Source organism: Phacochoerus africanus, chromosome 4 (assembly GCF_016906955.1).
Source record: "Phacochoerus africanus isolate WHEZ1 chromosome 4, ROS_Pafr_v1, whole genome shotgun sequence".
In the NCBI taxonomy this organism is placed as follows: Eukaryota; Metazoa; Chordata; class Mammalia; order Artiodactyla; family Suidae; genus Phacochoerus; species Phacochoerus africanus.
Genome location: NC_062547.1, coordinates 29,888,568 through 29,904,041, shown reverse-complemented (window position 1 = coordinate 29,904,041; position 15,474 = coordinate 29,888,568). Strand labels below are relative to the sequence as shown.

The 15,474-nt window shown below is 46.3% G+C and overlaps 1 protein-coding gene and 1 long non-coding RNA gene across 10 annotated transcripts in view; one reads left to right on the top strand and one right to left on the bottom strand.

The window, feature by feature from the left end:
- Positions 1-1,613, bottom strand: part of WT1 (WT1 transcription factor) — a 44,840-nt gene extending 43,227 nt beyond the window's left edge. For 2 of the 3 annotated variants that reach the window (XM_047776054.1, XM_047776055.1), the window contains exon 1: positions 620-1,613. In XM_047776054.1, the coding sequence (XP_047632010.1) occupies positions 620-1,067 (448 nt within the window). In that variant the 5' untranslated portion in view covers positions 1,068-1,613. The remainder of the gene's footprint in view (positions 1-619) is intronic. The other variant, XM_047776056.1, reaches the window with a different exon arrangement.
- Positions 1,614-1,620: 7 nt separating this feature from the next.
- The window catches only part of LOC125125266 (uncharacterized), a 100,798-nt gene continuing 86,944 nt past the window's right edge, over positions 1,621-15,474 (top strand). For 2 of the 7 annotated variants that reach the window (XR_007134391.1, XR_007134393.1), the window contains exon 1: positions 1,621-1,763. This is a non-coding gene — a long non-coding RNA (uncharacterized LOC125125266). Of the gene's footprint in view, positions 1,764-2,208; positions 2,590-5,531; positions 5,646-7,312; positions 7,476-15,474 lie in introns of those variants that run through there. The other 5 variants (XR_007134388.1, XR_007134390.1, XR_007134389.1 and 2 more) reach the window with 5 other exon arrangements.

Here is a 15,474-nt window from a genome sequence, read left to right as displayed (position 1 = left end):
GGGAGAGATCCACCTCTATACTACCAGAGCCTGGAGCCAAACGCGGACACGGACATGGGTCCAGAAAAGCCTCTATTCAGTCGCTAGTTCATTAATTTGCTCATTCTAGTGCTCCAAGGTACTTGTGTTTCTAATATGCACCAACATCGTCTTAAGGGCTAGTGTGGCCCCTGGATAGATTGTTCACCCTGAGCTGGTCCCACTCCAAATCCAGAGTCTAAATATCTAAAAAGTCCAATGACTGGCAAGTTTGATGGTGTTTTGAGCAACAAAACATCCTCCCCCGAGGCAGAGCCACATATTGCACTGGTTCCCGCTTCCCATTACCACGACGAATAGTCTTAGAATCTCCCCGGGTCTGCGGGGTCCCAGATAACCTCCCGCCTCATGCGAAGAGTTCGGTTCCCCACTCTGAAAGATGTCAAGGGCCCATGCCAAGGACTGCCTCTCCTGGGCCTCCTCTCCCCCAGCTGCTGCATCCTCTACCCTCACTGCCCTAGGATAGGCAGCTGGATAAGAATTGGGGTCACGGAAGGAGCAGCACAGGGGAGTGCCGGCGCGCGGTCGCAACCCAGTCGCTACCGCCCCGCGTGTAGGGGGCGCTCCCCAGCCTCCTTACCCTGGTTGCGAATAGCGGGCTGGCTCTCGAGGCAGCTGGGCAGGTAGGGCGCGTTGGGGAACATCCTGGCCTGGCCAGAGGATGCCTGGCTGGGCGGAGGAGGACCGAAGGGTCCGTAGCGACAGGCTCCAGCTGTGCCGGTGAATTGGCCCGAGAAATGGACAGTGAAGGCGCTCAAGCACTGCTCCTCGTGCGGCTCCGCGCCGCCCCAGCTCGGCTCTTGTTTGATGAAGGAGTGGGGCGGCGGCGGCGGCGGGGGTGGTGGCGGCGGAGCCGGCGGCGGCGCAGGACCGCCCAAGGAACCGTAAGCCGAGGCGCCTGGGGGAGCAAAGTCCAGCACCGGCGCCCACTGCGCAGCGCCGCTCACCGGCAGGGCACAACCGCCGCCGCCACCCAGCGAGGGTACCGCTGGCAGCAGTGCGTTCAGGTCCCGCACGTCGGAGCCCATTTGCTGTGGCTCAGCACCGGACGCTGCGCGGCCCCTCCGGCTTTGCAGACGCTCCGAGCTCGACTCCGCCGCGCCTAACTTGGCCCAGATGCTTCCCGGGCCCCGGCTCCCCAGCTGCTCGGGCTGCTGAAGGCACCCAGGCCCGGAGCGGAGCGAGTGCGAAGGCGCCGGCTCCGGGGCACACGTGGACGCCGGCTCTTGTGGCAGGAGGAAGTCCAGGATCGCGGTGAGGAGGCGGCGGGGCCCGGCTCCTGGGCTGCCGTCCCGGCTCTGGGTGGGTGGGTGAATGAGTGGGAGGGAGGGCGGGAAGTGCGGAGCGGATAGGCGGTCGAGTTGCGAGAGCCCCCGGGTGTGGGCGCTGCCTTGAACTCCCTACCCCAGCTGCCTGGCTGCCTCCAGCTTCTCAAAGCTCAAATAAGAGGGGCCGGCAGCGGGGGAGGAGGAGGAGTCAGGAGTGTCGGCCGCTCCATTCACACCGCTACCCTAGCCGATCCAGGCTGGGCGCGCGACTCCTTGGGGGCGTCTTCGTAGTGGGGAGGGGGGGGGGCGGGCCCGAGGGAGGGTCCCTCTCAGAGGCACCCTCCTCTCCTACCCGCCACGCGTTCTCCGCTGGCCTGTGAGACACGGTCCTCCCTCCACCTCCCCTCTCGGCCTTCGCGAGTGTGGGTGCCTCGGGGCACTGGCGAGACCCTCCAGGTGAGCAGTGAATGTCCCCTGTGCATCTCTGTGTGACGGGGGTGGGGATGGGGTTGCTAATCAGTGAGGGAGGGCTGGAGGGAGGAGCCGGGGGCTCCACGAGGGCGGGAACTTAAGGAAAACGCAGAGAACTTTCTGTGACTTCAAAGAGGTGGATTCCCCTGCCTTGCGCCGGCGAATCCAACTATTGCTCCTAGAGCCGTCGGGTTGGAGTGGTAACCGTAATCTCTCGGGGTCACTAGGGAGCAAGGTGGCTCCTTGTGGATTCCAGAGGCCAAACGCAAGGCGAACGTGGGTGACCTGGAGCTTGCATCAGTTGTGATATACGGGGCGGGGCGTATTTCCAACGTCCGGTAGTTGGTGACATGGTGAAGTTTGTGCCCAAAGAAAGGCGGTTGCCACTTACCTAAAATCAGTCGCCGCATCACTTAATCTCCCTTTTCTAGCGAGGAGTAACTAATTTTTCTAAGTGAAGAAAGGAAAACAGCGGCTAGTTTGCAAGGAAGGAAAACCCTAAGGAAACGCTGATTCCTGACGCCGAGTGTGGAGAGTAGAGAATGAGGAAGGTTTAGATACAAAGCCCGAAGGACTAGTTGGTTCCCAGAGCCACTCCCGCTGAGCTCTGCCTCCGCTTACTGCAGTCGGGAGTGCCACTCTGGATGACTAGGATGCACAAGCCAGGTTAGGGGGCCGACAAGGAGAGCCTACAGCAGCCCCGGTCCAAAGCAGAGTTCACACCGTTGGAAGGTCCCCGTGCCTGGCACTACCAAATCGGATTCCTCTCTCCACCTAGACAATTCTTTGAGAGTCCTGAGCCCCAGAGCAGGTATCTGGGGTTTTGTTTTCTTTATTTGGTTCTTCCAAAATAGTCGGCTTCTATCGGGGAACAGACCCGAGGTAAGGAGAAGCTCTGGGAACCTGGATTGGAGTGCGTTTCAGGGGCGTCGCTCCCTGAAAACCCCAGAAGGAGGCGGCGACTGCTCAGCCTGGGACTGACAGGAGCTTGGGGCGGGAAGGGCGGGCCTCTTACTCGAGTCTTGCCGGGAATGGAGTCCAAAGCTTTTCAGCCAAGCCGACGTTAAGCAACAGTCAAGGTAGTTGCAGTGTTAGAAAGAAGTCGCGCGTTTTAAAAAGCCTTGACTTACTCTCCGTTTTTTACATTTTGGTCTTCGTTAATTTGCGTTGAGTAAAGGGTAGCTAGGAGTTCCGGCTGCGGACCCGAAGCGTGTGCGGGCTCAGAACTAAACGCTAAATAAACACAATTCCCTCCTCTTGGGGTCGCTCGTCCTGGAGGCGCGGAAGACTGAGGGCAAAGGTTGGGAACACGTGCTTCACCGCCAGACCACTTTCGCGGTGATGGACACTCCTCTGTGCTTCTTTGGTGCCTGACTTAGCTTTGTCAACACTCTGAAACTTTTTCTTTGTTTCTTTTTCTTTCTTTTTTTTTTCCCCCCCTAAAGAAATGAAAAGGCTCTCCAGGCCAGCTCCTGCTCCCCATACACTCCCAGTGGGCCGCCCTCTCCTCTCCTGCACGCTGCGACTCTAAACCTGCTGGGGCCGGGCGGAGGGCACGTGCGCTTTGGCTTTTTGATGGGGAAAGGGCCCGCGAGATAAAACTTCTCAAGCCAAGTTGCCACTAGGACGCCCCAGACCCCTGTCTCACACCGTCCACTTTTATTTCTACCTCGAAGTCGTTTTTCTTAACTATGACTCATTCAAGGGCTACAAGGGGAAGGCGAGCCCTTTATGAAAAGCCAGGGATTTCTATTTCTAAACGAAAAAGCTCGAGATATTTTTAAAATCCCCCTTTTCAAGTTTTTTCTTTTTTTTTGACTATTTGGAGGAGGATGACTTGACTGTGAGGTTTTGTCGTTTTGAATCCCAGATAGGGCATAGGCGTTTTACTCTCTGATTTAAAAAAGAAGAAGAAAGAAAGAAAAGAAAAAAAGTTTTTGCCTGGGGTAGAGTGAAGGAGAGGAAAGGAGGGCCTAGGAAATTTAAGATTTCTCTCTCACCCGCCTTTTGTTGTTTGAGAATCCTTGAAAGAGAGAGGAGCAGTGATGTGATCCCCATTTCAACTCTGGGGTACCTCCTCGCCCCGACCTTGTAGTCCAAAGCGGTGGGAGGAGTTCCCTGCATGCCGTGGGGTGCTGAAGTAAGTGCTGTGCGTCCCAAGCCAAGGCAGTCAGAGGGCCTCACCCAAGAAGAGGTCTGTAAACGTCCCCCGCCCATCCCCATGCCCCGGAGTTCAGGCGCCCCGATCAGCCCTCTGGAATTGGCAAACTGTTAAGCTCACTGGGTGCCCCCCCCCCCCGTAACTTTCTGTACAAGCGCTTTGTGGTTACCCAAGGGGACGCTCCCGGTACGTTGGTCTTGGCGCCCTGAGGTGGGCCGAGGGGCAGACAGTCTGGCCAGAAAGGAGGTCCACCCTGCTTCTACCCGCCCCATCAGATAGGGCGCTCTGCTGCACCTCCTGTGGCTTAAAGTCCGCCCTCCGGGGTAGTGAGGGCTGCAGAGACCTGGCCGCTCCGTTCCCTCATCCACCTTGCAACCTCCATAGCGCTGAGACCTCTGGCAGAGGATCTGGTCTGAATCGATTGCCAGAGCTGGAAATTTCTACCAATGGGAAATTCCTACAGAGAAGGAAACTGAGGCCCAGGCAGAGGGCGGATAGGCTGCTGTGGAGTGCGGTGTGCAGGTTAAGAGCAAAGGGTTGGTGGCCAGAGAAAGTAATCAGCTCCACCAGGTAACCAGCAGCCTTAAGAGCCTCAGTTTCCTTAGTGATTACATGGAATAATGAGATACTATTACCCACCTCAAGGGGTCCTGAGGATTAGACAGAAAATAGTGTTGGCCTATGCCCTCAGTAAATGTTACAATTTTTGTTACTATTATTGTTCAAGGACACCTAAAAATTAGTGGCAAAACCCAGCTGAAGCCCAGGTCTCTTTCTGGGCCTAATTCACCACTCCTCTGCCTCTTTACAGCTAATGTAATGGGGAGTCAAGAAAAGGAAGAGAGAGACTCTGGAAACCCATTTGGCTTTGGTATCATTGGTAAAGCTCATCCTAGTCTGGAAGGGGCTTAATTATTGCAAGATCAAAAAAATCGAGGCTGGGTAGGAAGGGGCAGTGAGGTCCTCTAACCCCCCCCCCCCCAATTTGACCCAGGCTCTATCAACTGCCTCTGACCAAGCGTCCACCCCGGCCCTGAGGCCGCGGCCCCAGGGACCAGCGCATACTCCCGAGATGAGCTCCGGGCGTCACCCCGTGGCCGCCGACAACTGAATAAACACAGCGAAGCGCTGCGATCTGTCAAGGGCTGGGGCTGCCTGCCCGCGCTTAGGGCCGCAGACAGCGGAGTGGGGGACCGCCCGCCGCCCAAGAGGAACCAGCGCTAGCGCCTAGCGTGGAGGCCGGTGCTGGAGCTCCGCGTGCCTGACCGCTGCGCCTCCTCTCCCCGCGGACTCCAGCTCTCAGCAATCTGCCTACCCCGGGCCTCTGGGCTGGCGCTTAGGCTGGTTTCCATCCCCGCGCAGGCGGTAGAAATTGTAGCTTCATTTATTTAAATTAAAAAAGAGAGAGAGAAGGACTTTAGTTATAGTCCACACCCAGCTTCGTCTGTTTCTTTGAAAAGTAATTGGCCTTTTGGGCAATGCCCTATCTGCAATTCAAACTCGGTTCTCCGACCGGGTTGGTTTATAGGCTCAGGACCCCTATGCCCTACCAGGTGCTCAGAGCAAAATTTCCCCTTTCTCCCGGCTCGCAGTGCCTGGAACCGGCAGGGTCACCCGTCTGTTCTGATGCCACCGCGAGATGGTCCCCGAGCTCCGAGGGAGTCCCCAGTGAAAGGATTCCGCAGCGCTGCCTCCATTATTATACCGTAAATCTTTTTAAATTCTGGAACTAATTATATAGAGGATATGTCTCAATTTGTTCTGCATTAATGCCACAGTGGGGATGGAGGCCGGGCCGTGGCTAGAGCAGATACGCAGGCCCATGAAATTGATGAGCTGAGAGTTGCTTCCAGTCCTGAGCGCACCATCTGGAATTCCAGTCTGAGGTTACAATTAGAACTCCTGACCCCAGATTCAACTTTACAAACAACAGGAGAAAAAAATGGGAAAAAGAAAAAAAACAGAGAGAGAGAGAGAAAAAACCCAACTTATTCTGCACCTGTAAAAAAAAAAAAAAAAAAAATTTCCCCGTACAATCTTAAAATCTTCCCATTTTAGAAGATTGTTTCCAAGTATTTCTTTTGTGTTTTTTAACCTATAAAAGATAATGGAATATCTTTTATAGGTTGGATTTTATCTTATCCCCTTTCCCTCTCCTGACTGCACTCAGTTTAATAGTTGTCAGTTTTTTTTCTCAGTGTTGGATTTAATTATATAGGACCAAAACATTCCTCGGTAAATTAGGTTGCTAAATGTTTTGTCACTTTTGTGATTTTGCCTTTGAGAAACGGCTTAATTATAGAAATCTATCTAGATCTAGGAACTTTTCTTTTTGACTCTCACTACACCTTAACTGTAATCAAGAAATTTTACTTCTGTGGTAATTTTTTGTTCTAAATTGGTTGTGCCATTTTCTTCCTTCTTTCTTTAGTAACACATTATTTTCCTCTCACTTTGACACCCCCCCCCCAAGAAAACGAAGGACCAGGCAGTACTGGGGAATCTGTTAAATTTATTAGCATAAATGCTTAGACAAAAGGAGATATAAATCATTCAGATGTATTAAGCGGAAAGTATCCCAGTGAAGTCAGTCCCCTGCCAGGGTCCTGGTGTATAAATGTTCGCATTAAACAAGGTATCAGTATTATCTTTCAAATTGAATATATGTTGTAAAAAATATCCAAATGTTAAGTTAGGAATATGGGGGCCGTGGCAGGGCAGGAAGGGAATATTCTGTAGAGCAGCCTGTTAGCACGGTCCTGCTCCAAAAGTGTGGCAGAAAGGAAGAATCTGAATCGTTTGCATTTGGAATATTCAGTAGACATTTTAAAAAATATGTTTGCTGGGAAGCACAGGAATAAGAAAAGAAAGAGAAAAAGGCATGGCTTTCCATAGGATACATTTTTTTTTCCTCCAAAGGTTAATTTAGCTTTAAAAAAAAAAATCTTAGAAAAGCACTGGCTCTTTATACAGATAACGGATGAGCCATTAGTGAAGATCCACCTGGGCCTTCGTCTGCGAACCCGGATGTGCAGCTGGTCGGTAGAAGAAGGATGTGTATTCACTAGAGGTGGACTGGGAGAGAAAGGGTGGGGGAGTAAGGGGAGTTGCCAGAATTCCCACCGAGACAAAAATCAGAAAAAAATGTTGAAAAACAGCTCGCAAAGCTCATGACCACAGTTCTCAGTAAATCTTGGCAAGGCAGGGCATTTTTTTGCCTTTTAGAAATGATTGCTCTGAAGGTTTTTTTTTTTTAGTCAAGATTATCAGAGAAAGGGAATAGTCCTCTCCTTTTTTAGCAGTGGCGTCCTTATCCTTTCATTTCCATTCAGTCATTCACCATGCAGCAACTATTCGTGCCAGGCATTGTAGCATGGACTGGGACTACAGCAGCATGGGGACAGGCTCTGCTTTGCTCCTGTGGGGCTTACATTCCAGTAAGGATGGCAGACAAACTACAAGACACAAGTCAGATGCTTTCAGATAGCGTAACTGCTGTAAAGGAGTAGGAGGCCTGCTGGAGCAGAGGACTTAAGGTGAGATGGGAATGCGAGCAAAGTGTGGCCTGAACTTCACTCCCCCTTGGACCCACACTGCCACATTATATTGTGTTTAGTAAGTACCCCACCCTCTTGTCAAAATGCAGGGATTCAGGGACGGTTCAAAGGATTTGGAATGCTCGGTTCAGATAAATCTCTGCCTACAAGGCAGCTTTTAGGAATCAGTGGACTTTATGCAATCAGTTTAGGTAGAGCTGGGTTAAAGTTGCTAGCACTGGCTGAGTGACTGAAAGTTACTTAAACTATGAAAAATTTGGTTTTCTTCTGTTCAAGGTAAAAATAACAGTATCAGTTCAAGTTGTGAGAACTAGAAGAGGTAAGGCAGATAAATTTTTTAGCTCATGGAAGCACTCGATAAATGGTGGACTGTTATCTATAATAACATACAGCCTTGATTTGTTTGTTTTTGCTTATAATTTACTGATGACTTCTAGACTTAGAGTTCATATTAGTGTGAGTTAAGAAAATGTAGCAATCTTTGTTCTTGTTGGATCAGGGGGAATGGCAGGAAAGGAAACCCTTAAAGGCTGATTTTAAGCAAGGCTGTTGCCACTTTAAAATAAAGTGAAGCTGTCTTGTCCTATACCTGGTCCCCGAAACAAGGAAAAACAAGGAAATATGTGGCTTTCACTTCCAAATCTGCTTTCAATACAGAAGGCTCAGTGCTAATATATCAGCTTGAAAAGCATAGGATTGCATTCTTCCCTACATTTCAGGTATTCAGGCTGGTTCAGAGTAAAGAATCCTGAGCTAGCTAAAACAAAAAACACCTGGGTTCAAATCCTCTTTCTGCCAATGACCATGTCCTTGGGGAGATAATTTAAGCTCAGGGCCCTTATCTGGAAAAGTAGGATGATGAGAACAATGAAATAAAGCACACAGGGTGATCTGAAAACTGTAGAGTGCTGGGGACTGCACAGGACCACTGGGATGATCTGTAACATGGGAACTAACTGTGGAAAGGAGTGCTTTGGGGAGCACTGGGGTGCATCACTTACTCTCTTGTTTCTTCATTTGTAAAGTGAGCACAGGGCCTTTCTCTTGAGCTTGTTGTGAGAATTAAATGAGAGACAGATAAACTTTCAGAACAATAGTTGGCATAGAGTGAGTGCTCTGTGGGTGTTACTGTTACTCTTCTCCGGTAGAAATACCTTTTCCTGGGCTCAGAGGTGGGCCTTATGTTTTTACACCAATAGCTTCTTACTCTGTGAAGTACAGAATAGTATAAAAAATTTGGCTTAGGAATCAGACGGCTGGGGTTTAAATCCTCCTCTGCTACTTATTTTCTGTTTTACTTTGAGCAACTTCCGTATTCTCTCTGAGCCTTAATTTTCATACTGTAAAATAGGACAAATAATACCTTCACCTCACAGAGTTGTTTTGAGAACAAATTAATGGAATACTTGTAAAAAGTGTCTACATGGTGCCTGACATGTAGTTGGAAATCAATAAATGGCAGAAATTAAAATTTTAATTTGTCCAATCAGAGAATATGAACTGACTTCAAAAGACAGGTCAGCGAGCAAGAATTTGCAGCATGATTCTGAGCACACACAAAGATGAATACCCTTCTTCCTTCCGACTACCCTATACCACACTGAAATCCCACTCTTTGATACCTGAAAGACTTTGCAATCAAGGCATTGACAATGTTTCCTTTTTGACCATGAGCTGTTAGGTTAAAAGTTAGAATCCCATTTATCTTCACACCAGGTTTCTCTGCAGAATATCTAGCATATATCAAGGATTTTGGTAATCCTATGTTTTTCAAAATAAGCAGGAAACTGTTTTCAGCCAATGAAGAGAAAAAGCAGTTTGACTCTCTTCCTGAAGCTGCCACATAGCATTTATTAATAGCTCTGTAAACAGGCTTGAACATAGTATCAGCTGGCTGCTCAAGATATTACAAAAGTTTATGAGAAGTTGCTTAGGAAAAACAAGATAAGAGTCATTAGAAATCTGATACTGGTCAATAGTGCATTTATTCCAAGTCTCCATAAATCACAATGAAATGAAACTATTGTGATCACTGTTCCAGATCTAAAAGATCCCCCTCTCCCCTTTGGTAGAAATTAAATACATTTGAGAAGGCCTTAGGATTTTTTTCTCTACTTATACAGAGGCTAATTACAAATTTTCCCAAGAGATAATAAATATTAAACTTTAATCAACAGATTGACACATGATAAATAAGAAGCACATAAATCTGAATCTCTATTTAGAGTACATGTTTATCTTTAATTATCCCCAACCTGGGAATGGAGTAATTGTTGTTATCTGCTATATTTATTATTTATTTCTAGAATGACACCACATTTTGATTTTGCCCAGGACCGCCTAAGTTTAAGCTGTTGTCCCAGCTTAATTATTAATTGCTTTCCTTTAGTCCCCAAAGCATCCTGGTTTGATGATAAATGATAAGGATTCCACTGGCTTCAAATTTTATTTTATAAAAACACAGATTTAAGAAAGCCATTAGAACAAAGGTGAAAGAGAAGAGTTAAATGGAGCTAGTGAGAAAGAAAGATTGGATTAATTCTAGAAATGAAGGAGTGGAGATAGTTAGTGTAATTGAACATACATCTTAGCGCTGAGCTTCCGGATAGCCAGGTCAAAAAGAAAAATAAAAGGAGTTGCATATCTCCTTGTGCAAGAGAAGGAAGAAATCCAACTTTTCAAAAGAGACAAACTTTTCTAGCACTGAACTTTGGAGGAACCTACCTCACTTTTCTGTAAGAATCATCAGCAGTGGTTGGTAACTTTAACAATTATGTTTCAAAAGATGAAGAAACATTCTCTGACTGGTGGTTTCTCATTTCAACCCAATGGTGTATTAAAATCATAATTCTATATAGGTTATCACAGGATATGGAGTAGAGTTCCCTGTGCTATACAGCAGGTCCCTGTTGACCATCCTTTCCACACACAGTAGTGTGTGTGTACCCATCCTTAGTGTTTTCCCATGTGGGAAAAATAACCTGAAAAAGAACGGCTATGTGTATACATTTAACTGAATCACTTGGCTGTACAACAGAAATTAACACAACATGGTAAAACAACTACACTTCAATAAAATTTTTAAAAATGAAAAAAATTACAGTTCTCTAAAGCTTTTTCTAAGAGGAGAGAGGCAATAACATACTCCTTTTTAAGAGTTTTCTAAAGATCTGACTCGATTCAAATTAACCAAATGTGTCAATTTTCAGAAATTCCCAACTGATAATTTTTCAAAATGGCCTTTATTCATTAATCATCACATAACTCTGAACATGAACTGAAACACTGCTAAGGACCTGGTCCTTGTTCTCCAGAAACTGTGATCTTATTTGGTGAGAACTATACGGCAATGGCGAACTGAAAGGATGTGTCTCTCCCCCGCCCCACCACCACCACCCAGGGCGGGGGGTGGGAGGGTAGACCTCTGGCAATGTCTAGGGACATCAGTAACTGTCACAGCTTGGTGGGAGTAAGAAGGTGGGTGCTTGCTATAGGCATCTAGTGGGTAGGGGCCAGGGATGCTGCTGAACACTCACCGGCATTCCCAGACAAGGGAAAATCATCCAGCCTAAATTATCAATAGTGCTGAGGTTGAGAAACCCTGCCCTGTCCTAGGGTATTAGGAGAGATCTTCATTTCTAGCTGGGGTGAAAAGGAGGAAGGGCCCTTGAACTAGGACCCTCCCCCCCTACTCCCAAGGGGAGCCGGAGGACACCTCTCCCCAGCCTCAAGAAAAGCCGCCATTTCACCAGTTCCTAATGTGGCTCAGTGGGTTAAAAACCCAACATAGTGTCAAGAACCCAACGTAGTGTCCATAAGGATGTAGGTTCGATCCCTGACCTCGCTCAGTGGGCCAAGTATTGGCATAGGTCCCAGAGGGAGCTCAGATCCGATGTTGCCATGGCTATGGCATAGCCTGGCTCCCATTTGACACCCAGCCTGAGAACTTCCATATGCCGCAGGTGCAAGTATAAAAAGGAAGGAAGGGATAAAGAAAGAAATGGTAGGAACAAAAACAGGCAGGTAAGAACAGGTAAGATATGTTGTAGGGATGTCATCCACAAAGGGAACTGTAGGTAAACTAATTCAGTTAGAAAAGAAGGAGAATCCATGTGGAGCAAATAAGAGAGAAAGCCAGAGAATACATGCACATTTAGGGCAGAGAGTTTCTGTTTTGATGTTATGCCTCAAGATCCCTAAACACTGCTAGTGTGGTTATTTTTTTTTTTTTAAACCACACAAATCAAAGGCAGCATAAACTTTTATGTTCACAAAGATCATCTTTTGAATACTGGCTCGTGCTGCATATACGGATAAGCACATATTTGGCTTCCTCTCCCCCACCTCATTTTTCACCACTTACATATTAGAGATTCTTTGGAACTCAGTTTTATATCGCATTAAATTTTAAAAAATGGATGCCTCTTAAAAATACAACCTATCAAGGCACAGAAAATTCTGAACCGCTGCTGTAATTAATAGAACATTGTAGGAATCGCCATTAAGAAATATTATCCTGACCTAGTTTGCCGTGTCACACTGCAGTTTGTCCTTTTCTTGAATCATGGAACGCTTTGTGAGAAAAGACCACAAAGCTGGGTCCCTCGATATTAGCCATCTCACCCCACAAAGTTCAGCCAGGAGTGGGACAAAACCGTCCTCACCATGTTGACATGTTTATTTCTGGCGAAAGAAAATATTGCTGTTGCCCAATTTGGTTTTCCAGTCCATTCACTTGCCTGGAGTCATATATTTTATTCTTTCCTTTGATGATTTACAAATAAATTAGCACGATCCACTAAGGTCTGCCAACATGTATGCATTACTGGCGAAATCTGAGATGTTGAAAAATGATTGCAATTTATCGTATCCCAATACTTTCTTCTTAAGGACCAAATAAATAGTATCGGCTAGTTTATATACCTGACATGTTTATTGCAGTATTCCCGCTGAGTACTTCCCATTGTCATGTGTTCTCACACATTGTTTTCACGAATTGTGTTTTGAAAGAAGTCAAGGGAAATCCAGCCCAGAGAAACAAGATGTTATCTTTTGGAAAGGATGAGCCCACTCTAATGGAATAGGATAATCCATTCAGAGGTTTGGAAAGCCAGTGTCCTCCAGTGGGTGTGATAAATCCACAGGATCTGAATCCAGAATTTTGCACTGAGACCTTGAAGTCAGCAGAAACAATTTAGTCCTATTCCAAATAAACACAGAATATCATTATTATTATTGGTGAAGCATGAACATCTGTTAAGTCAATTTAGCCCCATTTCCTTAAGGCAATTGGAGGCACTGAACACCGTTCTAATTATGTCTATCACAAATGGATCTATAATGTTATAGCTGCTCCTTGATCATCTCTGTGTTTGAGACTAGATTTAAAAAAGAAAAAATTCTCCTGCTCATCTCCCATGGGTCACTTGCACGGAGAATGCCGAAGAGACCTCCGTTACCTTGTGACTTCCATCAACAGAACCATCTTCAAAAGATGTGAATATTTGAGACAGCTGGATTTCTTCATTTTAAAAGAAATGTTGCATATGCTTTAAGTGATCATTTGAGCCAAGAGGAATTTAAATATCACTTTCTAAAAAGTTCTTCATGTGCTTTTTCCTAACTCAATATAGCACCTTTCCAGGTGCCACGCATTTCACATGGGATACGTAAGATAAATTCCCTCTGGGGTGAAACAGCAGTTTGCAGCAGCTTTCAGTGTCAAGAGACTTTAAAAAACCTCTAGTCCTACCCTTCGTTTTTAAGATAAAACACTACATGACCTACCCACAGCTAGTTAATGGCAGAGTTTTGCCTAAGGCCAGCTGGTGGGAAGTGACAGCCATCCTTCTGCAATAGCATTCATACATCTGCATCTATGGAGGACCTATTACAGGCACAGCAACCGACCTGGAGATACACAGTCCTTGCTCTCAGCTTGCTCACAGTCTGACTGTGCTGTAGGACCTGATAAGAGTGGAAACAGGACCTGAAACTTGTGCTATCTATAAGAAGTGTCTTTGTAACAACCCTCACTCACACCAAGTCCAAGAATTCTCTTAAGCTCCCCCATATGTTGATCAGTGAAACTAAAGGCCACTTCATTAGATTTTAGAGAGAGGGGCCTCTGGTGAGTCTGTAAAGTAATAGCTGACCGCAAAATTGTTAAAATTATGAAAGCATCATTGTATTTTACGGAGGACATGACAAGATACCTAACATGCTGACAGCATCTTTTGGCTTGAATTCGACAGTGGTGCCTCCTAGAGGTTTAGCCACAAAGATACCCCAAGGGGGAGCTCTTCTGGTTTGGAACTGAACTGAGGTTGACTGGCCATCAAACCCAAAAGCACAAGCCTCTTTCAAAGCTGCATTTAGTAGCATAGGCAAAGGAAGAGAACCAGAAAGCCACAAAGAAACCATTAATTCTTTCTTCAGTGTCTCTTGCTGCTGCATATTTAAAGCTGATGAAATCCTGATAGCATTTGGGACGGGGGGGTGGGGGGGGTGGGAGGGTTGAGTGTTACACAATGTGCAAACATCACAGACATTTACCAAAGATCAAGTTCCAAGATGCAAAACAAAACAACAAAGATTTTTCTCCTAATTTGAATCTCAAAGGACCTGAAAAGCATTTCAAACGTGTCCAGTAAGGCATTAAAAATAATTATCCCAAAGAGTAATCACTCCCCCTTAGTTATTTTAATGTATTTTTGTCCACAAACAAGAAGTTTTCTAAACTGCTGCACTGGCTTACTTTGAAAGGTCTCTAGTACAAAAGTACTTTGGGTGACCCCAGGATACCTGGCAACAGTAACTAAGGATGTGGACGAGGCTGAGAAAGATAAAAACAGATGATGCACTTTTTGATGTCAGACCTGAAATATTGTATAATTAAAACTGAATAAAATGCTGAAGCTTGGAAACCCAAAAAAATTTACCCATCAGGAAAATTAGCAAGCTTATTTAAGAGAATGTTGAATAAGAGTTCTTTAAAGGGTGCTATAAAATCATTCTTATGCTCCCCAGATGGTCCTGCGCGTGACTTCTTTATGTAATTAGAATTAGCTTTCCTCCTCCTTCCCTCCTCTTCCCCCTCCTCTTTTCAAAATATTTATTATTATCAGCCATCATTTATTAAGTGCCTAGGCTCTCTCATGCGTTCTCTCTACTTCTCATATCAACCACTTTAATTAGCAGTTATTATCACCATGTCCAAGATGAGAAAAGAGATGCCAGAAGATTTGGGTGGACCAGTGCTGGCTGTCTCGAAGATTGTGTGGCTGAAGCAACAGTCGTCATTTGGCTTCCAAATTCTGGAAGGAAGTGAAGTGGTTAAATGTCGAAGGTCCAGGAGTTCCCATTGTGGCTCAGCGGTAGCAAGCCGGACTAATTAATATCTACGAGGACACGCATTTGATCCCTAGCCTCGCTCAGTGGGTTAAGGATCTGGCGTTGCTGCGGCTGTGGTGCAGGCCAGCAGCTACAACTCCCATTTGACCCCTAGTCTGGGAACTTCCGTATGTCTCAGGTGCAACCCTAAAAAGACCAAAAAAAAAAAAAGAAGATCCACTTAGGCACCAGTCTTTGGAATAGAACTTATCCTCAGAGTCCACCTAGCCCAATCATGACAAGATCCACAGGACGAAGTAAAAATAAATTGCTTTTGCCACAAAATCTGTTTCCACGACACAGTATCAACTAAAGTCTGACCCACCCACTTCCTGTTTATATTGAATTCTGGCATATACCCTGCTTCATACAATGGCCGTGTCCCTGAAATTAATTTTTTTTTGTTAAATTTGTGAATAATCGGGTCAATGCCCTGTGAGGGAGTTACAAAAAGAGTGTGCTATTTCAAGGAATCGAAAGGTGATTTTTTTTTCTCTCTCCTGCATCATTCCTCTCACTCCCTTTCTCTCTCTTCCTCTCTGCAGATTTGAATTTTCATATCCCAGGATGGGATGGGGGCAGAGGC